Source organism: Primulina huaijiensis, chromosome 4 (genome assembly GCF_012295235.1).
Source record: "Primulina huaijiensis isolate GDHJ02 chromosome 4, ASM1229523v2, whole genome shotgun sequence".
Classification (NCBI taxonomy): domain Eukaryota; kingdom Viridiplantae; phylum Streptophyta; class Magnoliopsida; order Lamiales; family Gesneriaceae; genus Primulina; species Primulina huaijiensis.
The window spans coordinates 20494397-20522300 of NC_133309.1; the positions used below are offsets into that span (position 1 = coordinate 20494397).

The 27904-nt window shown below is 36.6% G+C and overlaps 2 protein-coding genes across 2 annotated transcripts; both read left to right on the plus strand.

Moving 5' to 3' along the window:
* Positions 1–7751: 7751 nt before the first annotated feature.
* Positions 7752–9776, plus strand: LOC140974738 (uncharacterized). The gene is made up of 5 exons (XM_073438221.1): positions 7752–8271; positions 8361–8490; positions 8587–8880; positions 8958–9059; positions 9158–9776. Exons 3-5 carry the CDS (start codon positions 8878–8880, stop codon positions 9548–9550), a joined length of 498 nt encoding a protein of 165 aa, XP_073294322.1. The 5' UTR covers positions 7752–8271; positions 8361–8490; positions 8587–8877; the 3' UTR covers positions 9551–9776.
* Positions 9777–23612: 13836 nt separating this feature from the next.
* On the plus strand, positions 23613–26309 carry LOC140974957 (uncharacterized). The gene is made up of 7 exons (XM_073438448.1): positions 23613–23762; positions 23870–23983; positions 24164–24358; positions 24511–24683; positions 24774–24858; positions 25431–25853; positions 25938–26309. Exons 1-7 carry the CDS (start codon positions 23613–23615, stop codon positions 26307–26309), a joined length of 1512 nt encoding a protein of 503 aa, XP_073294549.1.
* Positions 26310–27904: the final 1595 nt, after the last annotated feature.

The window sequence follows — 27904 nt, forward strand, 5'->3', positions numbered from 1 at the left end:
ATTATATTTCATTCAAACAGGTAGAAAATGTGCAGATTTTGTTAACCTATCCATGATTACCCAAATCCCATCATGATTTTGTCTTTATTTTGGTAATTATGCACAAAGTCCATGGAAATGCTCTCCCATTTCCAATTTGGTATTTCAAGTGGTTGCAGAAGTCCTCCAGGTCATTGGTTTTTGTCTTTGACCTATTGAAAGATTTGGCATTTAGAAACAAATTCAACCACATCTTCTTATCCCATTCCACCGGTAGTTCTTATTCAAATCTTGCTACATCTTAGTCATATCGAGGTAGACTGAAAGTTTTGACTTTTGTGCCTCGGACATCAATTCTTGTCGATTTCATCGATCCATGGTACACACAAATGTCCTTTCATCTATAGAACACCCTTCTCATCAATTTGAAATTCTTTGGATTTGTCTTCTTGGAGTTGTTCCTTAATTTTTGTGAAGGAAGAATCTTGGTTTTGTTTCAGTTTGATTGATTCTTTAAGGCATGGTCGGGTGGAAAGAGAGGCTAAATTTAATATCACCATGCCGTTTTCGACTTAGTGCATCAACAACTTTGTTTGCTTTCTCCGGATGATAGTTGATGCTTAAATCATAATCCTTTAAGAGCTCGATCCACCTTTTTTGCCTCCTGTTTAACTATTTTTGTGAATAAGTACTTAAGGCTTTAGTGATATATAAATATCTCGAATTTGGTACCATATAGGTAGTGACTCCAGATTTTTAGCGCAAATACAATTGCAGCTAGCTCAAGATCATGTTGGATGTTTTTGCTCATATGGTCTTAATTGTTTAGATGAATAAGCAATTACTTGATCATCTTGTATGACAGCACATCAAAATCCTCCTTTCGACGCATCACTGCAAATCGTGAAATTCTTGCCTTCATCGGGGAGTACTAATACTGGGGTAGAGGTAAGTTTCTCTTTCAGGACTTCGAAACATTTCTTATACTCTTCATTCCAATTGGATTTGGAGTTTTTCTCTGTGATCTTAGTGAGAGGAATGACCATTGAAGAAAATCTTTCAACGAATTTTCTACAATCTATGAATATTGCTACAAACTTGTCAATATATGATTTGAGCATTCTATTCATGAGGTCCATGAATTCCCCTGAAGCATTGGTAAAACCAAATGGCATTACCATGAATTCGTAATGTCTGTATCTTGTCTTGAAGGTTGTTTTAGGAATATCCCCTGACTTGACCTTCTGTTGGTGATAGCCTGACCTTAGATCGAGCTTTGAAAAGACTTTGGTTTCTTTTAGTTTATTGAAAAGTCATCTATTTTCGGCATAGTGTATTTTTTTTTTGTGATTTTATTCAGCTCCCCATAGTCTATGCATAACCTCACACTCCCATTTTTATTTTTCACAAACAACACTAGAGCTCCCCACGAAGATGCACTAGGTCGGATTTACTTTTTGTCCAACAATTCCTGGAGTTGATCCTTTAATTCTTATAGCTCTTCTTGTGCCATTCGGCATGGCAACTTTGAGATTGGTGCCACACCAAGAACTAAATTAATTTCAAACTCCACTTCTCTGTCATGAATTATAATCGACAGTTAATCATGAATGACATCCAAGAATTCTTGAATGACTCGGATATCTTCTAATTTTGGGCTATTTTCTTTACTTACCTCGCTGATCATTGTCAAGTAAATTTCTTCACTGTCTTTCATGGCCTTCCAAGTTTGTGATGCTAATAAAAGAGATGCTTTATTTGTTGGATCTGGCATGATAGATGATTTCTTCTTGGTTCGGAGCCTGAAGTTTGACATTTTTCTTCTGACAGTCCTCCAATGCATGGTTCTTGGCTAACCAATCCATTCACAGGATGGCTTTGAATTTGAACATGTTGAATTGAATTAGTTATGTCTCAAAGATCTGTTTATGGATGCAAATTTTGCAGCTTCGGTGTATCTTGCGGGTTTCAATCGTTTTGCCGATAGGTGTTGTTACTCTTAAGTGTTCGCTAAGAGTTTTGCATTCAAGTTTAAGTTTCTTTGCAAATCTTTTAGACATAAACAAGTGGGTAACACTACAATAAAACAATACATAGGCATGTGTTTTATTCATTAGGATGGTACCTGCCACAAATTCATTTGTATTGTCTGCCTCATCTTGGATCATGGCTAATACTCAAGAGTTGGGGTTGTTTTCTTTTGGTTTTATAGTATCTATGTTTTTCCTGGCCTCTTTATCCATGTTCTCACGACAATCAGCTATATGATGCCCTAATTTCTCACATTTGAAGCAAGCATCAAACTTCTTGTAACACTATCCGAGATGTCGCATGTTGCAATTAGGAAATGGCTTTGTTTCTTCTTTGTTGGTGTTGGAAGAGGTGTCTCTCAATAGGCCACTTGAAAATTTGTCCCGTTTAAACTTTTGTCTAATTTGAGGCGATTAATTAGCAAAGGACCGCTTGTGTTTGATTTTTTTATTCACGACGCTTGATATCAATTTCAACACTAATAGTTGCTCCCATTAAGTTAGAAAAATTGGAAACACTACAAAAAAAAGGCCTACAACAATGGTTTTTTCCCGTTGTTGTAGGTTTTTTAAAACTGTTGTTAAAGCCCCTGTGGTTAAAGGGTGCGCTCAAAGACAACGGTTTTTATCCGTTGTTGAAGCTACAATTTGCGACGGTTTTTGACAAATCGTTGCAAATAAATTCCGCGACGGATTTTTGTAAAACCGTCGCTAAATTTAGCGATGGTTAGTTAATGTATTCCGTCGCTAATTTTAGCGACGATTAGTTCATGATTTCCGTCGCTAATATTTTCGGTAAAATAAAAAAAATTTACTTTTAACAATTTAAAAATTTTAAAAAAACTTGTAATTAAAATAGACTAACAATATATGAGATCTTAATTAAAACTGAAAAATTTAACAAAAAATAAAACGAAAAAATTTACTGAATGAGCGGGGGTTTCAAAAACTTAGAACAATTTTTTAAAATTTACCGAAACTAAAGTTATATAAGAAAAATTTTAAGTGTTGTGAAGTTGTGTGTTTTAAAATGGACCGAATGAGCGGTTATTTATAGAAGATTTGCGACGGATTTTGGTTAAACCGTCGCTAATTCAGACATTTATAATTTGCCACAGTGTTTTCTGAACCGTCGCTAATATTAGCGACGTTTTTGCTACAACCGTTGCTAAATTTAGCGACGGGTTAATAACAACCGTCGTTAATTAAAAACATGCGACGGATTTATTTAAAACTGTCGCTAAATATAGCGACAGATATGATACCGTCGCTATATATAGCGACGGTTTTAGGACAAACCGTCGCTATTTTTAAATTAGCGACGGTTTACATAAAATCGTCGCTAATTGCCGCGACGGTTTCAGCAAAACTGTCGTTAAATACGTTTTACATCACCCTTTTCAACAACAGTTTAAGAAAACCATTATCGATTGTCCAAAAAAACACGCTAATAAACTGTTGTCTTTAATCCTAAAAAACGCTCAAAGACAATAGTTTTATAGAACCGTTGTCATTGACCCTAAAAACCGTTGTCTTTGACACCTAAAAGACAACGGTTTTTATAAAACCGTGGTATTTTTTTAAAAAAACACACCTACGACAACAGTTTTCACTAAAACCGTTGTCAAAAAGCATACGACAACGGTTTTAGTAAAAACTGTTGTCATAGGTGTGTTGTTGATCTTGATTTTTCTTGTAGTGAAGGCTTATATACTGTTATGGCTGACTGGATTCGGCTGGTCAAGCCCTTCTTAAAGCATGCATATTCAGAGTTTCATCTGCCATAATTGAACATAGGTTCCAAGAGCATTTTTGAAGTATACTCCATTACCATCATATCCGGAGTTCGAGTAAAACTTTCAAATTCACTTGCTTTTGCAAACGAAATTCTGCTGGATAATATTGATTCAAAAATTCCCCCCGGAATAATTGTCATCTGATTTGTTCAGCATCAGCTAAGGCTGGTGAGACTGTTTCCCACCACTTGCATGCCCTATCTTCAAGGAATGATGTCACAACTTCTATTTTAAGTTCTTCTGAAACTTTCAGCAGATGAAGTTGGGTTTCCACGTTTTTGAGCCAATTATAGCTAACTTCCGGGTCAGGGTTTCCATCAAAGGTTGGGACTCGATTTTTTTAGAAATACTCATAGTGATACTTAATACCGCGTGCTTAATGTTCCGACGGTGTCTGGTCGGCATTTGTGTTTGGGTTCTTAAACTCTTGTAGCGTGGAGGTCACAATGGTTGCAATTGCGATCATGTCTTCTTAACTAATATTAATCCTTGGTGGTGGAGGTGGAGGCGAGTTCTCATTTTCTTTTTTTTTGCGGTTGGCGTAGCGTGAGTTACAATTTTTTTTGGTGGTCTGCCGTCCATTTCTTATAAGCGTAAAGTTTTCTAAGTCGTTTATAAGAAAATGAATTATTTAGAAAATGTGAAAGCAAATAAGACATAGCCAAATACTTTTCATTAATTTTTAAAATGCATAGATTTAAGTCTTTAGATAGCAAAAATGAATGATTCAATTGACCCTAATACAATCTATGCTTATCATAGGGGTCTAACCTAATTATCAAGACTTTTGTTTCTCATGTATCTCCAACCGCTTCCTCTTCCACAGGATTTTCCTCGAGGTTTCCTTCGAGATTTTCCTCGAGATCATTCAAATTTATAATATCATTTTGCAGTTGATCAATGTAATTCTCCAAAAGAGTGTTGTGGTCATTTAAGGCATTTTCTTGACCTTGCAGCTCTTGGGTAGTTGACTGGTACACTACCTCTTCAAGTTCATGTTCTTCTATTTTCATTTGGAGGCTATAAATTTCTTTGTTAAGTTTGCTTTCTCGATTTTGGAGTACCATAAACCTGCCTTGAGATTTTTTGAATTTTTCCTTCGTGATATCATGTTGTCGTTCTGATTCGATGTGATAAGCAGCATAGCGCCTAACTTCTTCATGCAAACTCTTCTCTTTTTCTCGAGCTTGGTAAAGGTCATTCTCCAAGAATACATTGTTATGATTCAGTTGGTACTTGGTAGTTATCTCTTTCTAGCTTGACTTTTCTTTCCCTCAATGCCTCGTATTCTTTATCCTTGGTCCTGAGTTGTTCTTGAAGTTTGGAGATGATAGCTTGAGCATCCATGTCCTACACCTAAGAAGAGTGAAAAAGAGTTTAACTAGCAGGTTTATAAAATACTTAATAGATTCAAATTTATTGATCAAGAATTTATTTTAATATAAGGATAATAATAAATAGTTATTTTGCTCTTGAAACCTATCCATAGCACAATCAAGTTTGGCGATTTAACGTTCTTTCTTGCTAGCAAGGTCTTTGTGCTGGTGACGAGAGCAAGCAACAAGGTCTTTCTCAGTCTCAATCCTCTCTATCAACTCTTGCTTAAGGGAAACTAGTCGTACCACGTGAGATGGGTTATTCGGGGTTAGGGCGACTCGTAGAAAAAGATAGCCATAACTAGTTTATTTCATAAAATAACATCGTCTTTACATATGCATAAATTGAATGAGGCGAAAACTGTTCTTACAAAGGAATTGCAAAATGCGGAAGCTATTACAAATAAACTTATAAACTTGAGACTAGGGAATTGATCTTCATAACTCCGGATTTCTTCCTCAACCCCAAAATTGGTCTTTCTCCTTATCTTCTACATGTTCCTCGCCTTTATCTGTGGAGGGAATAAGGGGTGAGTGTGTTGAGAAACACCCAGCAAGTGGAGACAAATCAAATACCAGAATAACAAGGTATACATATACATATCTTTAAAGTAATCATTTTTCGGAGCATAAATCGAAAAATGAAATAGACAGAGTTCAGAACTTATACTGTATCAGAAAGTAAAATCATATCATACAAAATCTTAATAGAAACAAATCTTATCAAATCAGAATCACATATCGAACAAAATATTATGATAATGATCATGTGTTATCCTTGATCTTGGTCTCCCTCTTGGTTCTTTTCCTGTAAATGGGCTTCCTCCAGGGTTTTTTCCGCATCCGATTTCCCTTTGGGGCCTTCTCCTATAGACAGGCTCTCTCTGTGACATTTTCACTCATAGGCTTCCCCGATGCGTCATCATTCATAACAAACAAGCTTATCCCATTGGAACGAAACAAACGAATCAAACATATCAAATCAAAATGAAATAGACAGAATAAAACTTAGCAAAGATGCATAACAAAATCCGAGTCCTCACAAGTAACATCAAGGTAAAATAGAAGAAAAACATGTTCAATTGTTTCTCGAGCCATAGTATATATGTTTAAATAAGATATGAGAAGATAAAAGAAAAATCTCTCCGAAAAATAAACTCAAGTGGATGAATATTAGAACGTGCAAAAATAAAATTCTCTTTCAAAATTAACAATAAACATACAAACATAAAAATTGCATTATTTGCATATCGTGTGCTTTGTTGAACAAATTTGATGAACTAGTATGGTTATTTCCAAAAGCAACAAAATTCATTCGTACATTATTTATTGTGAAGCACTTAATATATATATTGGTAAAATTTCACAAAGAATATATACTAAAATGGGAAAGAAAATCAATAAGCATGCATTTTAGAAAGTTTTGTGACCAATCTATTCCATTTTTCAAATCAATTATTATTATTTTTTTTTCGGATAAAAATTAGATCTTGATATATGTCATATTTATGAGCATAATATTACATTTCTTACTAAACTCGTTTATAAGTAAATATATACTTACACTTCATTTCATATCAAATCATTATTATTCATAAATATTGATAATTTTTAAATCATACATTTTCAATAATATTAATCAACAAATATATTTTGTGACTCAAATCAAATCAATATTCTTTAGAAATAATATTAAATCTAATATTAACATTTTTTCCGGGAATATTCATAGTTCTCGAGCTTATATGGATATTCTTCTTGAATATATGCAAATCTTATATTATAGATCAATATTCATCATAAATATCAATATTTTTTAATGAATATATTTAATATCAATATTTATCATGAATAGTGACATCTTAGTTTTTATATCTAACATTTTTCAAGAATATATTAAAATCTAGCTCTATCTGTATCCTTCGGGAATATTTTAAAAAAAATTTATCGGTTAGTATTTTATTAAATTAAATTTGGTGAATTAGTTCTTCTATTGTTCAAATGAATATGTTGTTTCTTTTATTAAATATTAAAATTCCACGTGTTTGCTATTTTATTATTATCTATAAATATATGTTATTATATAAATTTCAAGAATTATATTAGAGAAATAATTTAAAATTTCAATATTTTATTTTTTGAATTCTCATAACAGTCAAACTCATCATTGGTCAATTTTTCTAAATTTAAAATTTTCACGCCATTTTTTTTAAAGATAAACTCTCAAAGTGTCTTCTATATTGTTTCATATTCTATTCAAATCAATTCTCATTTTTAATTTTTCTTATCAGCAATAAATTATATGTTTAATGTTTGAAATTAACTTCAATAATATTCTCTTTTTTTTAATTCTATTCTAAAATTATTTAACTATTGATTTAATAATAAAAATATATCCTACAACCTTATATCTATCTATCTATCTATTACGTAAAAATTTAGACAACAAAAACCCTTTTTATTAAATAATTTTTTTAATCATTTATTTTAATTTACAAAATTGGCTCTTTAACTTCAATATTTTGGAGAAATATTTTTATTGAAAATGCAACCTATCTAATAATTCAACTGATGAATGGTTGGCAGTGTGTAAGATGCAACCAAGATCATCTATTCAAGCACCTATTCCCAATGTTGTATCGTCCATAGATAATGAAGCTTTCCAGAATGAGGAAATTGGACAGCATATCATCGATGTTGAGGATATAACCACATCTCATGTGCTAACAGATGTTGAAATCTTGTATGAGGAGATAGATGAATTAGATGAGTTTGATGAAAATGAATTGGAAATTTTTATATCATCTGGAGGTGATGAAAGTGAAAATGATGATGCCTACTCCAATGATGATGTTTAAGTTGATAAGTTTTATGTAACTATGATTATGAATGTTTCGTTCACATATACTCGAGAAATTTGTATGTGGATGTTAATATTTATATTTGGTTTTAATGTATTTTAGTTTTCATATCATGCATGATGATTGTCTGTATACATGTATTTGAGTTTATTCATCTTAAAAAAATTACTCAGATGGCTTCAGAAAGTTCCCATGATTCTAGGATCTTGATTGTGGCCTCAGGTGGCAAGTAAGTCACACTGCTTTGTTTATGTTAACATTGAAAGTTTTTTTTTTATTATTATTCTATTTAATTATTATATGATCTATGTGCTGTAGATTCTTACCAGACAGTCATGCAGTCTCAGCCTTTATCACTGATAAATTTACTGAGAAACAGTGCATGGGGGGTTAAACATGGCGATATGTGGATGCTGAAACAAAGGCATACTATTGGGGCGAGTTCGTGGTAAGATTAATTATTAAATATTATATGTTGCTTTGAAATCAATAATTAAAAATTTTATGCAAATTCAAATATTTATTTAGTTGCTTTGAAATGCAGAAATCGTATCGTTGGCGTCCTGATCATGATGCTCATATTAGGGCTACATGGAAAACACCTGCAGCTGATCAGTATAGGAAAACACTTTGCAGTTGGCGTACAAAGCCTAAACTCCCACTTGGGGTTAATATCCAAATTTGGAACAAGTGGAAGGAAATCTGGAGTTCCTCTCAGTGGCAGAATAAGTCAGAAAAAGCTAAAAATAATAGGAATACAGAGCCTGAAGGGCCAGGAACAGGGGTGGTTAAACACATTGGAGGTTCTCGCTGTTTTATTCAACATTCTATTAAAATGGTAATTTTAAATTTCTGTTATAATATGTCAATGAAAAATGCATATATATAAATTTCTAAGCATCGTTGGTTTTGAAGCGTGAGGAGTTGGGCCGTGATGCAAGTGCTTATGAGTTATTCAAAATGATGCATCGGAAAAAAGATGGTACATGGGTTGATGCTAGGTCAAAGGCTCTTGATGTGAGTCTTATATTATAAGAAAGATTGTTGAATTATGCATTTTTATATGTGACTGATGCAATTGTTGTAAATCAATTAATTTCTCTTTGTTATCCTAGGCCGAGATGAATGCTCGGTTTCTTGAAGCATCACAACTTGATGCTGATTGTGAGTCACAACAGAATCCAACCCCAGAAGTTCAAAATGAACTCTATATATTGGCTGTTGGTGGGGTTAAAAAGAGAAAATTGTATGGTGTTGGCTCGCAGGCTGAGGTGTTGTATCCTGAAGCTATGTCGGGACGTGCAACACACACACGTGCTAACTCTATGGATGTGGCTGCCGCTAAAGCTGAAGCTGCTGCTGCGACTTCTAAAGTAGAGGAACTTACATGGGAGTTGAATAGCTTGAGGCAACAGGTTTGTTACTTGATGGAGCATGCACTTATTGACCCTCAATCCATCTCTTCTTCGAGTGCTCGAGATTATGATGATGATAGCACACAACCATAGTCCCCTTAGATATGTCATGGTTAATAGGCTTTTTTTGTAAGTATTGAAGCCACTTTGTCTCCATATTTTGGTCATTGAATTATGATTCATTTTGAAATGTGGCTACTCTTTTTGGAAATGTGGCTACTGATTTTGTAAGTAAGCAGGGGATGTGTTGATATTTTTGGATATGGATGGATTAATATGTTTTTAATGTTAATAGGTGGAGTGAAGGTGTTTATTTTAATTTGATGTGATTTTATTATGTATATTGTTGGTTGGAAAATTGACACTATATTGGATTTGTTGAATTAGAAATAATGTTGGATAAAAGGGAATTAATAAAAAGCGGGATCAGGGGGGCTGTCCAATTCAACATTTTACGACGGAAATTATAAATCCGTCACTAAACTTAGTGACGAAAATTATCATTTTGTCACTAATTTTAGAGACAGATTTATAATTTCTGTTGCAAATATCAACGACCAAAACATATATCCGTCGCTAGATGTAATGACGGATTTATGATTTCTGTCGCAAATATCAACGACAGAAACTTAAATCTGTCGCTAAATTTACCGACGTCTTTCTAATTTCGGTCGCTGATTTAGTGACGGATATATAATTTCTGTCGCAGCAAATATAGCGACGAAATATTTTTCGGTCACTAATATATTGCGACAACATTTAAATTTCCGCCGTTATTATTTAACGACAAACATAAATATTCCGTCGTAAATAATGACATAATTGCATTTTTCGTCGTTATACAAGTCCGCGACACTAAATTCTTTGACGATCGATATTCCGTCGCTATTATGTCGTTAAATACTTTTAGTGACAAAATAACGACAGAAAATTCCGTCGTTATTTGTAAATTTTTTTGTAGTGATAAAAGAGTGCGAAGTAATTGTTTTAATTTTATTTGAGGGTGCAATATACCAAAAAAATATAATTTAATAGTGTACTGTGCCAAAATGATTATAATAGAGAGTGCAGGTTGCCAAATAACCTTTTTTTCTGAGTTGAGAGAAGAGATTGTTCGTTAAATATTCCGTCGTAAATAATGACAGAGATTGTACGTGTTGTTTAAGGAGACTCCAACCGGGCTCGGGCTGGGGATGAACACCAGAGAAATTAACACACAAGGGATAGGCCTGTTTTGGATCAATTCACCGAATCAATGGGGTCTTGGACTCTCGGGGCCTAAGGAAAAAAGGCCCATCACATGTGCGTCGTCCCGTCCTGTTCTATTTTAGTACAACACTAACTTCAAAATAGTATATGTTAGGGATGTATTGTTCGACAAATAATAAAAATAACAAAAATATCAGAATAGGATGTAAAATAATGAATTTATGTTTAATCAGAATTAAGTGTTGTGCCAGATGTTACAACATCCCGGACAACATGCAGCAGAATATTAAAGTTTTTAACGCAAATTGACTTTAAATAAATATATGGACACGATTAAATATGCACAAGTATAAATACTTGTGCGGTGCCTTACGGCAAAAATTAATCACTAGAAAACCAAATCGTTTACAAAAACCTATCACTAGTGATTAAGACTAAAATCAATTTCCTCAACAAGTTGAGAAAACAAATGCTTTCTAAAAACAAATAACCATATAAAGCAAAAACGTGATGCCAAAAAGGGAATCCGCGAAAACGGTCTTCAGCCAACTTCTTCACAGATGTTGTCTGCATATGTTCCTAACATTCACGGCAACACGTGATTCCCACTCTTTAAACACAGCACGTCGCTTGAAGGAATATTTCTCTGAAATTATGAACGTGCACAAGTGTGTGAATTATTGACCGAGGAAGAGAGAGAGCTTCAATGATGTCCTTGGTCTCTTATTTATAGATGTAGACTTTTATCTCCACAGGGAAACCTAAACCACAAGGAAGGTAAGAGTTTTAATAGGAATAAACTCTTTTTAAACACTAATACTATATCTCATCAATCTTCTATCACAAATAACAAATCTTCGAATATATTTGAATTAATGTCTCATTATCTAAGAAAGGCAAAATCATATTAAATATTTACTCAATCAAATCAACAAGGAAAAGTATATTGGGGAAATAATTTAAATCAATATATCATTTAAACTTGGAAATATTATTTCCCTTCAGTATTTCTGCAACAAAAACACGAAAAAATTTTGACTCTATAATCTTAAACTCGGCTCTAAATCACTAAATCACCGTGCTTGATAAAAGAACAATTGATTGCAAAAAAAAACCTAATTCTATATATATATATATGTATGTATATATATAGAGATGGCCTAAATAATATTTGAAGTTGTCTGGCTCGAGCCTAGTCCATTACAAAAAGATGGCAAAAGCTTGTGTGAAACGGTCTCACAGGTCGTATTTGTGAGACGGATATCTTATTTAGGTCATTCATGAAAAAATATTTTTTTTTATGCTAAGAATATTACTTTTTGTTGTGAATATGAGTAGGTTTGATCCGTCTCACAGATTAGGATCCGTGAGCCGGTCTCACATGAGACCCACTCACAAAATATTGGCATCCACATATTGCAAGGCAGCTTTCCAGCTTCAAGTGAACAGGTTAAAACCATCACCAAAATCAAGAGTCGAAGATGACCAATGGCCCAATATCACAAGTTTGATAACGAGATCTCGAGTTCGAAAACTACGCACAACTAAAAAAGATAAATAAATAAAATCAATAGTTAATAGCCCTCGGTAGATATGTACATTGGGACCAATGACCATCTTTGATCTAGCTGCATCATTGTTTTAAATGCCTACTGGTATACCTTCGTGCCTTGATTATAAGATAACATCTTCTCCGTATCGTTTCGATTTTATCGAAGTGCCCGATGGGACATTATACGATCAGATTTTATTAACCATCAGTTCTTGTATAATTACTCCTGAGGTGAACATTGTTATCTGTCAAACTCATACTCCAGCAAAACTCAGGTTGAGAGTTATAGTCGGGACACGTTAAGCAACGCGACGGCATTGATCTTCGCCACAGGAATACTTCCATCCCCATGGGACTTGCTACTAGTTAATTCCTATCTCTCAGATTAATAAAACATCGGTTTTTGTCGACGTAGAACCGGATATGATATCATCATGTGCTTGGCAGAATTGCTTGTAGATTTTTCTAATCAACCAGATTCAACACAGATACTGCATGCAAGCACTTAGAAAGAATATATATCTCTTTTCTGTCCCTTTGAATCCGGTCGATTTGCAACATCTTACAAGCAATCTTGGCGGTACGATGTTCATACCCGGTCTATATCAACTACATAAAATTTATGTACATCGTTAGAGATGGAAAATCGAAGCAAGAATTCGCAGACGAAGACTTATGTTGCAGTTTCTTACCAAGAAATTTTGTCCATCCTTGAAGTTCACTGGCTTCAATTTCTGAAATACACATGAAGGGTCATTTTCATAAATAAATAGTCAACGCTTGGTAATTTATCACAACTTTAATTCTTAATTCAATGCAAAAACCACATATAGTATGATTGTGTGTGTGTATATATATTCATTTTTTTAGATTCATTTTCCAAGCTATTTTTTTATTCAAATTAATCAAATAAAAATCTTAAATTCTTTTTTTTTCAATGAGAATTTATTATCACGTCTCTCAATATAAGTTTTAATTTAACTTTTAGAACTCTAGACATTAATATATTATATTGTTATATTATGCTGTAAAATAGTATATTATTTCAAAATATGTGTGTGTATCTGTGAAAAACAAAAATTACATACAAAGTATATCAACGAACTACTTAAAAAATTCGGAATGAAGTCTTGTTCAGCAACAGCAAGCCCCATGAGCTCATCAGTTAAGCTTGATAAAAATGGAGGGAAAATATCAGTCGATGTAACATTGTATCAAGGTTTGATAGGATCTCTATTGAACCTAACTGTCAGTCGACTTGATATCATGTTTACAGTTTGTATATGTGCACGTTTTCAGTCTGATCCAAAACAATCTCATTGCTCAGCTGCAAAAAAAATTCTTAAATATTTTAAAGAAACTCAAAATGTTGGATTATGGTATGCTAAAGACTCATCGTTTAATCTAATTAGATATTCTGATGCAGATTATGCTAAGTGTAACTTTTATAGGAAGAGTACAAGCGGACCATGTCAGTTTCTTGAAAGAAGAAAACATCAATTGTCATTTCTAGTTCAGAAGCAGAATACCTAGCTACTGGAAGCTGTTGTGCGCAACTGTTGTGGATCAACAATTGAATTACTTTGGAACTAAGCATATTGACATTAGTCTTCATTTCACCCGAGATCATGTATTGAAGAAGGACACTATATTGTAATACATCTCATTTGAACAACAAGCAGTGGATATATTCACAAACCACTCTCAGAGAATAAGTTTTCTCACTTCAGAAATATTTTAGAACTTATTGATTTATCATGAATTTAGGGGGAATACTGAATCATGAAGCTCCGCTGATAAGAAAGTTTTCAGTTAGCCTTTGAGTGTTAAACTAACATTTAGCCTCACTGATAGGCAACACTCTCACTCTGACTAATCTTATAATTTAGTAGTGAATTTAATGATTTATTTAAATTATTTTTATTAACCACTAAGGATGATTTAATTACTCAATTAATTTTTCTACCATTAAAAATCGTAAAATGTATTTACCGCATTTTTCAAAAAATTTCAAAAATCTCAAACAACAGTGTGACACGTGCCCCGTCTATTACCAGGTCAAAAGTCACACGTGTTAAATATATGAAATCCCTAAAATTTTCAGTTTATATTTGCATCTTTTTACTCAGAGCATATTTGTTCTCAAACATTTTGCTCTCTTTCACTTTGAAAATGTATAATTTATATCTTTAAGATCTTATTTCAGAAATGGCCGCTCCAACAACTACTTTCTACATCATGAATGCTCTTGAAATCAATTTCAAATCAATTTATACCATGGATGATGTTATCTGAAAAGTTTTTAATGTTGTTGAGTCATCTGGACTCGATCCTTTTCTCAATTCATCTTTGGACATCTATGTGGATGAGCTGAAAGTTTCCATGCGAGAGAGATAGTAACTGAAGAAGGAAAGATATTGATGCCTCGGGGAGAGGACTGTTTGTTGATCAAGCAAGATTATTTCTCTACCATGTTTCAGTTACCCACTGAAGGGCTGACTAACTTTTGAAGTGCCTCAACAAGCAGGTGAGGACATGAAATTCAAGTTCTCTGCATCCAGTGATCTTATCAAGCCGTCTGGAAGAATAAAGAGATGAAGTTGAGTATCAAATTCTGGCTGATGTGGTGGCCAAACCAATTCTAGAAAACGCTGGATCATTTGATGCCTACACTACGGAAAAGTTTCTGGTGATGACAGTAGACTTGTCAAATTAGGTCAGGCCCGTCGATCTGCCCGTCTTGCTATAAAAATTGAGCGGATTTGGTTGATAAAATAGCAACCCGTTCGGAGGCGGGCCAAGACGGGGCGGACTGGCCCGCAAAATTAGGGTAGAATTTTATATTTTTTAGTTTTAAGTTTTATATAAAAATTGGAATAAGTATCTTGCGCATCCATCACTCTCTTATCTTATTTCTTACTTATTTTTCTTCTGTGCATCGCCTTCATCACTCACTCTGGTAAAATATGAATCTATGTGCTTCTTTTTTTTTCGAAGATGTTATGCTCTCCTCCCTTTTCTGTAATATATATAGGCTACATAAATAAAATTTACAGATAATTTACTGAATGACAAAATTAAATTTTGGTTTAGGAATTTATTGATAATTTACCCTTAGAACAAATATATATAAAGAAAATAAAAAGGGAGAAATTTACTTCGTGTCTTTTAGATGCAGACGATGATGAATGTGTAAATATTAAAACAACATCATCCCGAGAATGATCCGATGTTGTTGGAATTTTTGATGAAGAAACAGTGGAGGGAACTATTGTAGAAGATCAAGATTGAATGGAATTTAATGAGAATTGACTTTATAGTATTTATTTAATTTCTTCATGTTTGGTTTAAGCACTTTACTTTTTATGGATTATGTTGTATGCTTTCTTAATTTATTATTTCAATGTTTTTAAGTATTTTTTGAAACTATTTGACTAAAATATATTTTTTTTACTGCAATATTGTTTAGAATTTTTTTTAAAAAAATAAGTGGGTCGGCCCGTCTAACCCGCGGCCCAAGGTGGGTTAGGCTGGGTTCGCAATTTAGAGGCCCGCCCCGCTTAATGGCGAGTTGCGGCGGGTGGCAGGCTGGCCCGTCCCGCCAGCCCGTTTTAATATGTCTAGATGACAGCCATTGCCATAAGACTCAAAGCTAATTGGTCAGTCACCATGTTCTCTATTTTGAAGGAGATGATTCAAAATGAGAAACAATCAATTGGATTCGTCATCACCTTGAGCAGATTTTTTGAAGACGAAGGAGCCTTGTTGAGAAACTGTATAACTCTGCACAATTTCAAGGCTCTCACTGCACCAAATATTATCTCTTCGGCCTAAAGAACAGATACTCAATATCTCTATTGCTAGGATGATGGTAATCAAGAAGGAAATTGGAGAAGAAATGGCTACTATAAAGAAACCAGTTGAAAAGAAAAGAAGCAAGGAAACTTGATCCAAGCCCAAGATGAAACTGATTATGCAATCCAGTTACTCCGAGGTAGCAACTCCTTCACCTCCTCCAAAAAAAGCCTAGAACAACAAATACCAAACTCGTGCCTACACCAATCAAGGCATTACCTATCTCCCAGGTGCACGTCGTCAAGGTCACTGAAGACAATGCTACTGAATAGCCAGCAAGAAAATTAAAACTGATAGTGGTGGCAGCTCCACCCATAAAAATCAATATGCCAACAGCTCTCCCTCTTCCAAGACCAACAAAAGAGTGATCATTAGAGAACCATCCAATCCACCAGGTCAGGACTTGTCTCTACCTTCTCCTCAATTGCAGGAAAATGAAAAGAGAAGGTAACTAAATTCCAAATCTTGGAACCTATATCAGCAGTTAGACACAAATAGACCTGCTTATGGATGAGGTTAATGAATTTGCTGAAGAAAATATCAAATTTTTTTAGGAATGGGTGAAATTTAAACAGTCATCTTCGCTAAAATGTTGAAGAAGAAGGATGAACTGAACAGATAGATAGCACTGGATAAGGTTATGCTACAACAAGTCAAAACTGTGGTTATTACTGAAGCTCTTCAAGGTCGAGATTATCTTCCGAATCTTCTAAAGATTCAAAAGCGATAACAGTTTGTGCTGAACAAATATCAAACTATTATATTTTATGCCTAACCATGATATAGAAGTGATAAATCAATTGGATATGAATCTGGTCTCCCTGAGAATGAAGGACAAATTATGTGAAAATTATCACAAACTTTTTGAACCGATAGATTCCAAGAAACGAAAAGTGGATACTTCGTCATCTCAGTCGGTTTCTGACTCCAAGGAAGCCAAACTGTCTACTCAGCCAGATGATGATGAAGATGACATCCCACTGAGCGAATTGCTTTTCAGATCTCATTTGCCTTAGAATACTGATGCAGTGGTCTCTAATCTGAAGTAATCCTATTTGAAGATGTACTTATGATTGAATCTGATGAAACTGCGTTCGTTAGAGGAATCAAATCATTAGAGGAACCAAATTAGTGGTTGAAATAGCTATGACTGATCTAGATGGCCCAGAAACTGAAGAACGAATCATTCAGACTTTAGAGAACAGGCTGAGGCACCTATTAGCCAAATTGAATCAGGAGTCTTAATGATCGAACAAGAAGAACCCTCCATCAGCTAGGCTCTTGAACTAACAATTGCTTCATCCAAAGAACTTTCAAGAATAGAGTCATTCTCTCCTCATTTCGACTTAATTGATGGAGAAACTTTGGATCATATTAGCCCAACTCTTACTGTCATCTCTTATTCTATAATAGTTCTTAAAAAGAGCATTCTTAATATCAAGGAAACTTTAAAATCATTTAAAGATAAAATGCTCAAAGAAGTGTTGGATCTATCAAGGGGCATGATCGACGTATTTAATCAATTGGAGGTAATCAAAAAAGACCAAGCAGTTATTGCTACTCATCTTGGTCGGCAAATTCAAGCCAAAAACTTTCAAATATGCACCAAGATACAGGAAGCACATACAAATTTTAATGAAAATATTGACGATGTCAGTTCTTAGCTAGCTTCTGTTCTTTCCTACCCCAAGCCACCTTCTGGTGTTGACAAAAAAGGGGAATGTATGAATTCAACCGGCTCCAGTCAGCCTAAATCTACTGATGCGTAGAAGAAGCCTACTGAAAAGTACTCCAGTAAGTTTAGAAAATAGTTTGTGAAGAACATTGTCTGTATACAATCAGTCAGATAACTCAGTTGTATATATTGTTGAAGTAATTAATTAAGTATTTTTTTAATCAAAATTTCAAAAATAAAAAATGGGGAAATTTTTGAAACATTTTGAGGTTTTGTGATTTAATAAGGTTATTGATCCAACGGATAATTATAGAGCCTAAGCTAACTGAATTCAAGAAGGAAAATTGAATATTCATAAGTAGAAGTTTTATAAAGAGTCTAACTGATTACAGAACCAGACTGATAAAGCACAAGAGGGATACTGATAGCCAAATTGATTCAAGGTTAACTGATGAAGGCCAACTAACAGTCTATCTGAGTGGATCAGCCAGTCCAAATCCAAACATTCCCTGACTATCAGTATAATCAGTGATAAAGGATTAAAGTCAAGCCGAAATACGGATAAAATTTTCCGTACCAACAGTCACTGAATCTTAACAGAATGTTAAGTTCCTACGCACTACCAAGACATGTAAAAAAGTACGATGACATGGCAACAACGACATCTATATTTGGAAATATATATATTATTCTAAAAATATTACCTTTGTAGATTAATTTATAAATAGATAAGATGAACAAGCTCGTAATGTAACACAATCTTTCTTTGAACTTTAAAAAATCAACTTGTCTTCTTTGAAAAAGCTTTCTATGAGCCAATTTGAAAAGCCATATCAAGTTGATAAGTTATTATCTAATTATTTTGAGCATTAAATTTGTGCTTAGAATTTCTTTTGAAATCTGTGTAATTGAGGGTAAGAAGTCCTACTGCTGAAATTGTTTTAGATTGAAGTTTATTATGAGTTTCAGTTAGGTATTGTTAAGTTCCACTGAAGTGGGTGATTTCAAATTGCTAGTAATTACCAAAGTCTTTTAGTGCAATTCTTCCATGAGAAAGACATGTAGGAGTATTGAAGTATCTGAACATCTAAAACCTATTTACTTCTCGGTTTACCTACCTTAAATACTATTCAGTAAATCCCAATTGATTTTCTTGATAAATCATGTGTTCGAACTGTCTTAGTCAGTCTACTTCCACACAGTTCATACTTATTGACTTACTGAGAACTCAACTGACAAGAATCAAATTTCAATGTTTGCTAACCCAACAGAAATTTTTTGTTGAGAAAAATTTATTCACCCCTCTAAAATTATTTCCGATCCTAGCATATTGACTCCACAGTAATATATTGAATATTGATTTTCTTGGTTTGAAATTGCTTTTGTGTTTTAATACATTTCTAATAAATGCAACATTTGAAATTGAGTATATACAGTTAACAACAACGTTTTAGATATGTAATTGATTTTGTCTTTGTAATCTGTCTCAATAGCTTCCTTGCTAAATCAGTATTTTTTTTTATTTACATTTCAAATATTTTTTAAAAAAAATTTGTTTGGTTGCAGGTGTGCTCTCTCATCCTCCACATGATCCCATATGTTTTAATAAGTATAAAATATATGCTCCACAGTCATTGATCATTTATCCGCTTTGTGCTCATGTTACAATTGCACATAATTATAATAATCATGGTTATCAATCTTTGTGAGCTTTGAACTCCTAATTTAACTACAAGACTTTGATATTTATATGTTGTACTTCTTGAGCTTAGATGATTTCAAATATCCAAGTTAGTGGTTCTTATTGTTAGATAATAAAAGACTTCTCAAAGGAGGACAATTAATAAAGTTGGAATCAAGTCCATTGCTTTGGACATGTCAGATGACATAGCTGGGAAAGAATTAATGGCCAAAGTCTATGAATTAAATGTGAACCCTAATGTTCATATTAGTTTCCAAGCTTGTGGGCAATAGACATATTGATTTTTTTTTATTTTTGCATTTTTATTACATGATTTTTTCTCTTGTTAATTGTTTTTGGTACGTATGTCATTATTGCAAGTATAAAAGCATAAATAAAATGGAAAATTTTAAGTGAAATATTATTTATTCTCATCATTCAAATATTGACATAACTTACACCCCGAAGAGAACTATTGATGTATTCAAATGTCATTATACAGACATCCACGTTCATAGGTACATTTACAATGCTTGATGGAGATTATGGAAGAGTTATCAAAGAAGATGTTGGACCGAGCGCTTGTCGCTTTACCAATACTATAGCTGGTGGTAATGGTGCAAATCAAATCTTTTAAACTGTACAGTAGGTTAAGCACTACGGTTCGATCGCTCTACTAAGTCGGGATAATTATTGCACCCAAAAATCTCCGTCCCAATGATTACACTCCTTGCAATAAACGGGAATAGAACCTGTGACCTTGACTTTATTACTAATTATTGGACCGAGCGCTTGCCGCTTTACCAAAAGCTATAGCTGGTAGTAATGGTGCAACTCAAATCTTTTAAACCGCACAGCAGCTCAAGCACAACGGTTCGTTCGCTTTACTGTGCAGTGACAATTATTACACCCAACAAAAGAGCACATGATGAAGTTGGAATCAAGTCCATTGCTTCGGACCTGTCAGAAGACATAGATAAGGAAGAATTAATTGCCAAAGTCCACGAATTCAAAGTGAACCCTAACGTTCATGGCAATTTCCAAGCTTGTGAAATTTTTTCAAGTGTGTATTTCATTGTTGAAAGTATAAAAATATAAATGAAGGAAATTTTTTATGTGAAATATAATTTTTTCCCATCTTTCGAATATTGACACTTCACGATGAAAGGGATAGATCTTTTGTTTGTTCCATACACCCAAAAGGGAAAACTACTGATGCATTCAAATGCCATTATACGGACACCCACATTCATAGATACATGTACAATGATTGTTGCTACAAAAATATAATTCTGAAGGAAATATTTTTGGTTTTTTGTTGTTGGATTATGGAATACTTCTGAAAGGAGGACACATAATGAAGTTGGAATCAAGTCCATTGATTCAAACCTATCAGAGGACATAGCTGAGACAGAATTAATCGCCAAAGTCCATGAATTGAATGTGAACCATAATGTTCATGGTAGTTTCCGAGCTTGTGGGCGCACTATACCTATTGATTTTTTTTTATCTCTGCATTTTTTTATCACATCATTTTTCTCTTGTGATTGTTTTGGGTACGTATGTCATCGTTGCATGTATAAAAATATAAATAAATTGAAACTTTTAAACAGCATAATATTTCTTACATCTTTCAAATATTGACATGTTACGATGAAAAGAACATATCCTTTGTTTGTTCCTTTCATACCAAAGAGAGAACTATCGATGCATTCAAATACCATTATATGGACACCCGCATTCACATATACATGCATAATGTTCGATGGTACAAAAAAATAATTCTAAATGCGAATTTCTTGTTTTTTCACATGAGAAAACAAGTTATCACGAGCTTCCTGCACAATTCTTGATTAACAACTTAAAAGGTAAGAGTATGGGTTTAATCAAGATAGATAAATTGTGAGCTGTTCTTTTATTGGAAATGTGTAATGAAGTTCTTATTAGTGATACCCTCTTAAGGATCCGGGTCATGGATGACCCGTGGTATTAATTGGACAGCCCAGATGCCGGGTACTCTCCTCAATAGGCCGGGCGTTTATCCTCTTCTCGGGCAGTCAAGAGCCCGGGCTCTCATATTAGCACCCGGGTACCTTGCCACCCGGGCTACCTCGAGAATTGCACCACACTCGACTGTGATTGATATGGGCAATCTTATCTGTCAGAACAACATGAGTTTGGCATGTGAGAAAAGTCATCAGAAGGTATGGGCAGCCGATTTACCTTACCTAATGGGTGGCACTGAAAACAAGGTAATGATGGGATTCACTACTAGAAATAGCAGGTATTAATGTCATTTGCAGAGTCTGAAAACTTTTAACTCTCAAGCACACATATATTTCCACAGATATTGCTTGTGTTCTTCATCTTTAAACCTGCTGACTTTAGCATCGGAGTGGTTATGCTGGACATTCCTCCGGCGCCCCATTAACAAGTTCCTTTCTTGTTTGCAAGTGTTATTAAAGCCATTATCCATACTCAAATTTCCTAAACTATCATTATTATCCGGTGAATTGCCCACGTACTTCATACCCGATTCACCCAGATATTATCATTGGCGCCCTCTATGGGAACTTGAGTCTAAGGCGTTGATATGGCTCCAACAAGAAGAAGTAACCAGGACACTTCTCGGGCTCCTGGAGAAGGTGGGCATACTTCGGGAGAGGGTGGTGGTCCTCCTCATACAGGACCCCCACCTGTCATTACTTTGTCCCCAGAGGATTTGGCTAGGATTATATCTGAGGCAGTGGAAAAAGCTATGACCCGGAAAGATCTTTCTCATCATGGTACGCAGTCAGGGGAAGAGCAGGGAAGAGAGCAGGAGCTGAGGGAGGAAGAAGAGAAGATGGAGGAGAGAGAATGTAGTGCCGGGTCCAAATCCCCGACTGTGGCGGAAGAGCTGTGGGAGTTGAGGCAGAAGATGAAGGTCTTGGAGGGACAGTTGGAGAGTCGTAGTTTTTCTCGAGAAGTTGTCAAAGGTTGCCCATTTGCTGAAATTTCAAATCTGCCAAAGTTAAAGATTATGATGGTAATGCAGATCCCGAGAAAAATCTGGCCAGGTTTGAAAATATGGCCATGCTTCACTGTTACACTGACCGGATTATGTGTAAGGTCTTTTTGACAACTCTGGTAGATTCTGCTCAGAGGGTTTGACCCCTCAGAGTATTCACTCTTTCAAAGACTTTCAGAAGGTGTTTTTACACCATTTCAGCAGCAGCAAGAAGTACAAAAAGACTGCATTTAGTCTTTTTGAAGTTAAACATAGTACAGAAGAGAGTCTAAGGGCTTATATCAGAAGGTTTAACAGCGTTGCTCTGGATGTCCCCACTTGTGCCACCGAGATCAAGACAACTACATTCACCCAGGGCTTAAGGGAGGGTGAGTTTTTCCGATCACTGACCAAGAAGGTGTCCGGGGATTTTGAGGATCTGTTGTCCCGGGAAGAAAAATACATTAACATGGAAGAAGCACAGAAACAGAAGAGAAAAGCAGAAAGAAGAGAGAGGAGAGATCGGGTAGCTAAGCCCGAGGAAAGAGGGCTGAGAAAGAATAATCAGAGGCATTTCTCTCATCATGTGCTCTTGAAGGTTATCCAGGACCGGGAGGTCCAGGAGTGTAGTAGGGATTTGCTGCCATCTCAGCAGTTCACTAGGCCTGAGAAGAATGAATTTTGTACTCTCCAGAGGGTGTGCTACCATAATACTGAAGATTGCAAAACCCTGAAGAGAGATTATGTCCCGCCCTCTGCCCAGGGACATTGTCAATCCAATAAAATGCCGAGAGTGCCACCTTGGACGTCTCGGCAGCCAGGACCCGGCGCCAGGGGAGATTCAAGAAATGCCCCAAGAAGTGACCCCGGTAGGAGGAGAGAGTCAGAGCCCGAGAGGAAGAAAGCCTCACCCCCCGCTACGAGGTTAATAAAGATGATATCAGGAGGCTCCACTAATGGAGATTCCAACCGGACGAGGAAATCAAGAAGTAGACGAGATTGTATGAAGGTGGAAGGGACGAGGAGGAATGAGGCAGTGATCAGCTTTGGCCCTGAAGATTTAAAGGGTGTCAATTTTGCCCCACAATGATGGTCTGGTTATCCAAGTCAGTGTAGCTAATTATGACATTATGAGATTTTTTTGTGGACTCGGGCAATTCTATTAACGTCGTATTCAAGGAGGCCTTTTCACTGATGGATTTGCAGGGATATCAGCTGGAGACTGTAGATACAGCCCTTTTTGGCTTTGCTAGCCATGCTGTTTATCTTGAAGGAGAAATTGTTCTGTCTTTAACTTTGGGTGCCGGAGAACTGAAAAAGACAGTGATGACTATTTTCACTGTGGTGGATGCCCCGTCATCGTATAATATTATTTTGGGGCGGCCGGCCATGAATGAGCTGAGGGCTGTGGCATCCACTTAACACCAAAAGATTAAGTTCCCTGTGGAAAGCCGGTGGGTGAGGTCCGGGGAGATCAACCTTCTTCTCGAAAATGTTATGTGGAGGCAGTCCGGGTGGACCAGAGCAAAGCCAGGAAGGAGGAGAAGAAAGCAAGAACTGATGAGGTAAGAGGGAGAATGGTCGAGAGGGGGGAAGTGCATTTTGTAGCTAAAGAGGAGCAGGAGATTGTAGAGATCGGATCAGGCCAGCAGATCCGGGTGGTTCGGGACCTCAATGCATCAACCCGGGTCAATTTGATTAATTGTTTAAAAACTAATATTCATGTTTTTGCCTGGTCTCAGCAGGAATTTATAGGGATCTCACCCCTGATAACTGAGCATCACTTAAATATTCTCCCGAGATCTCACCCGGTGAAGCAAAAGAAGAGGCACTTTGGTCCTGAGAAGGACAAAGTTATTGATAAACAGGTGAGAGATCTGCTGAAAGCTGGCCACATTCGAGAAATTCAATTTCCAACCTGGTTCTCGAATGTGGTGTTGGTACCAAAGTCCACTGGGAAGTGGAGAATGTGTGTGGATTTTCGGGACCTCAATAAAGCTTGTCCCAAAGATCACTACCCCCTGCCCATGATTGATCAATTGGTAGATTCTACCACGGGCTATGATTTGCTAAGTTTCATGATGCTTACCAGGGGTACCATCAAATCCCCCTGTCCAAAGAGGATCAAGATAAGGCCAGCTTCATCACCTCGGAAGGGACATTCTGTTACGTTGTCATGCCTTTTTTGTTGAAGAATGCTGGCGCCAATTACCAGCGTCTTATGAATAGAGTCTTTGAGAAACAATTAGGCAGGAATGTGGAGGTGTAAGTGGATGATATTTTTGGCAAGTCTAAGGAGGTTGCTGACTTTATTTCTGATTTGAAGGAAACTTTTGCCACTTTGACACATTATAGAATCAAGCTCAACCCTGCCAAGTGTATCTTTGGCATGAAGAGTGGCAAGTTTTTGGGCTTTATCGTGACAGACCGGGGGATTGAGGTAAATCAGGAGAAAATCAAGTCTGTATTGTGCATTCCATCTCCTCGATCTATCAAAGAAGTGCTTAAGCTGACCGGGAGGATAGCTTCTATTTCTCGGTTTATATCCCGGTCAGCACACAGAAATTACCCTTTTTCCAAGTCCTAAGGGAGCCCCGATAGTTTGGATGGGATGAGAAGTGTGAGCAAGCCTTCCGGGATTTGAAGAGTCATCTTGCAGAGCTTCCTGTACTGGTAAAACCAGAGCCCGGGAAAAAATTGTTTGTTTACTTATCTACTACAGAGTATGCTGTCAGCTCAGTACTGATAAAGGAATAAGGCTCTGATCAAAGGCATGTCTATTATGTCAGTCATGCTTTAAGAGGACCCGAGCTCCGGTATAGTGAGGTAGAGAAGATAGCCCTGGCCTTGGTTATTACTGCCGGGAAACTGCGGCCTTATTTTTTTTCGCACCAAATCATTGTTCTTACAATAGTCCTTTTGGGAGGATTATGACTCATGCGGAAGTATCCGGGCGGATGATCAAGTGGGCAGTGGAGTTGGAGAAGTATGATATTGAGTATAAGCCCCCAGGTTGCCATCAAAGCACAGGCATTATCAGATTTTTTATCCGAGATGGTTCAGCCCGATGAAGAGCAAGTCTGGAGAGTTTTTGTGGATGGGGCATCTATCCTTGCTGGATGTGGAGTAGGGATGGTAGTGGTATCTCCTTCGGGAGAAAAAGTTAAGCTGGCCTTGAGAATTGACTCTGGGGTGACTAATAACGAGGCAGAGTATGAAGCTGTTCTTGCCGGTATCCGAGCTGCCTNTAATAACGAGGCAGAGTATGAAGCTGTTCTTGTCGGTATCCGAGCTGCCCGGGAAGTCAGAGCTTCTCGGATTATTCTGTACTCTGATTCACAGTTGATTACCCAACAAATCAAGGGTGTTTATGAGACTAAGGATGACAGGATGCTTAAATATCTCAAGCTCATAAAAGCCCAGTCAGAAATTTTTGTGGATTGAAGTATTGAACAAATACCCCGGGAGGAGAATGAGGAAGCAGATGCTTTGGCAAAAATGGCTGCTTCTTTATCATAGGTTAGTACCAGGGAAGTGTTGCAGGTTTCCCGACTAGTCCTCTCCACAGAAGAAGAAATATTGCAAGCACTAGAGGATTCCTGGATGACACCCATGATCAAATTTATTGTAAGCAATGAATTGCCTAAAGACAAGGTCCGAGCTCAGAAGATCAAGAGACAAGGTCTCAGGTTTGTTCTCTTAAATAATGTCTTGTACAGAATATCATTTCAGGGACCTCCATTAAAATGCATACCCGCGGGAGAGGTGGATTATGTCTTCCGAGAAATTCATGAAGGGTGCTTTGGTGAGCATCTCAGAGGAATATCTCTGGCCCGAAAAACAATGCTTGCTGGATTCTGGTGGCCATCTATTAGCGAGGACTCTGCCTGAGTGGTGCGGGCTTGTGAAGGATGTCAGCATCATTCAAATTTTCAGCATAGCCCGGCCATTCTCATGAAGCCTATCTGGGCTTCTTGTCCTTTTGATCAATGGGGTATGGACATTGTAGGTCATTTTTCAATTGCCCGGGCTCAAAAGAAGTTTCTCTTGGTGGCTGTGGATTATTTTTCTAAAAGGGTAGAAGCTGATCCCCTGGTCAAGATGACTGAACAGGAAGTTTAAAGTTTCTATGGAAGAATATATTATGCTGATTTGGAGTCCCCAGGAGACTGATCTCAGACAATGGGAGACAGTTTCAGGGAAAAGAGATTACGTCTTGGTGCCGGGAGATGAAATTACTCAATCTTTTACCTCTGTGCTTACCCTCAAGCCAACAGTCAGACAGAGGTTGTAAACAGAATCATTGTGCAAGCCTTTAGAACCAGACTACAGGGCAAAGGAAAAGACTGGGTGGAAGAATTGCCCAGTATACTCTGGGCATACAGAACTACTCCCCAGACACCTGCTCAAAAAACTTACCCGGATAATAATGATCAAAGACGGGCAATGGAATTTGATTTAGTAGAAGAGAGGAGAGAGCGGGCAATAATTCGAATGGAAGCATATCGAGGCCGGGTTATGAAATCATATAACAAAAAAGTCTGAATCCGAGACTTTCAAGTAGGAGATTTGGTTATGAAGAAAGTTAATCAAGCAGGAGATGTGGGAAAGTTGGAAGCTCGATGGGAAGAACCTTACAGAATAACCCGGAGAGTTAGTTCGGGAGCTTTTTATCTTGAAGATGCCCAAGGACACTCTCTCAAAAGACCCTGGAATGTATTTAATTTAAAGAAGTATTATGCTTGAAAGATTTAATTATTTGTTTGAAGATATAATGAAAGATCTATTTTCTCAGAGAAGTGTTGTGCATATGATTATTATACATCAGTCCAGGAGATACGAGAATCCTACTAATTAATAAGCCTAGGGCACTGCACCCTAGCTCGGGGCACCACACCTCGACCATTCCCAAGTCTCGAGACATGATACCCGACCCAAGGCTCCGTACCTTGGTTATCTAATAAGTCCGGGGCACCACACTCTGGCTCGGGGCACCACACCTTGACCATTCCCAAGTCCCGGGACATGATCCCCGGCCCAAGGCTCCGTACCTTTGTTATCTAATAAGCCCAAGGCACTACACCCTGGCTCGGGACACCACACCTCGACCATTATCAAGTCCTGGGACATGATCCACGGCCCAAGACTCCGTACCTTGGTTATCTAATAAGCCCAGGGCACTACACTCTGGCACAGGGCGGGACTTGATCCACGGCCCAAGACTCCGTACCTTGGTTATCTAATAAGCCCAGGGCACTACACTCTGGCACAGGGCACCACACCNGAATGTTGCCAAGTGTCTCAAACTTCCAACAACTGCTTCAAACCAGNGCACTACACCCTGGCTCGGGGCACCACACCTCGACCATTCCCAAGTCCCGGGACATGATCTCCGGCCCAAGGCTCCGTACCTTGGTTATCTAATAAGCCCAAGGCACTACAACCTGGCTTGAGGCACTACACCTCGACTATTCCCAAGTCCCAGG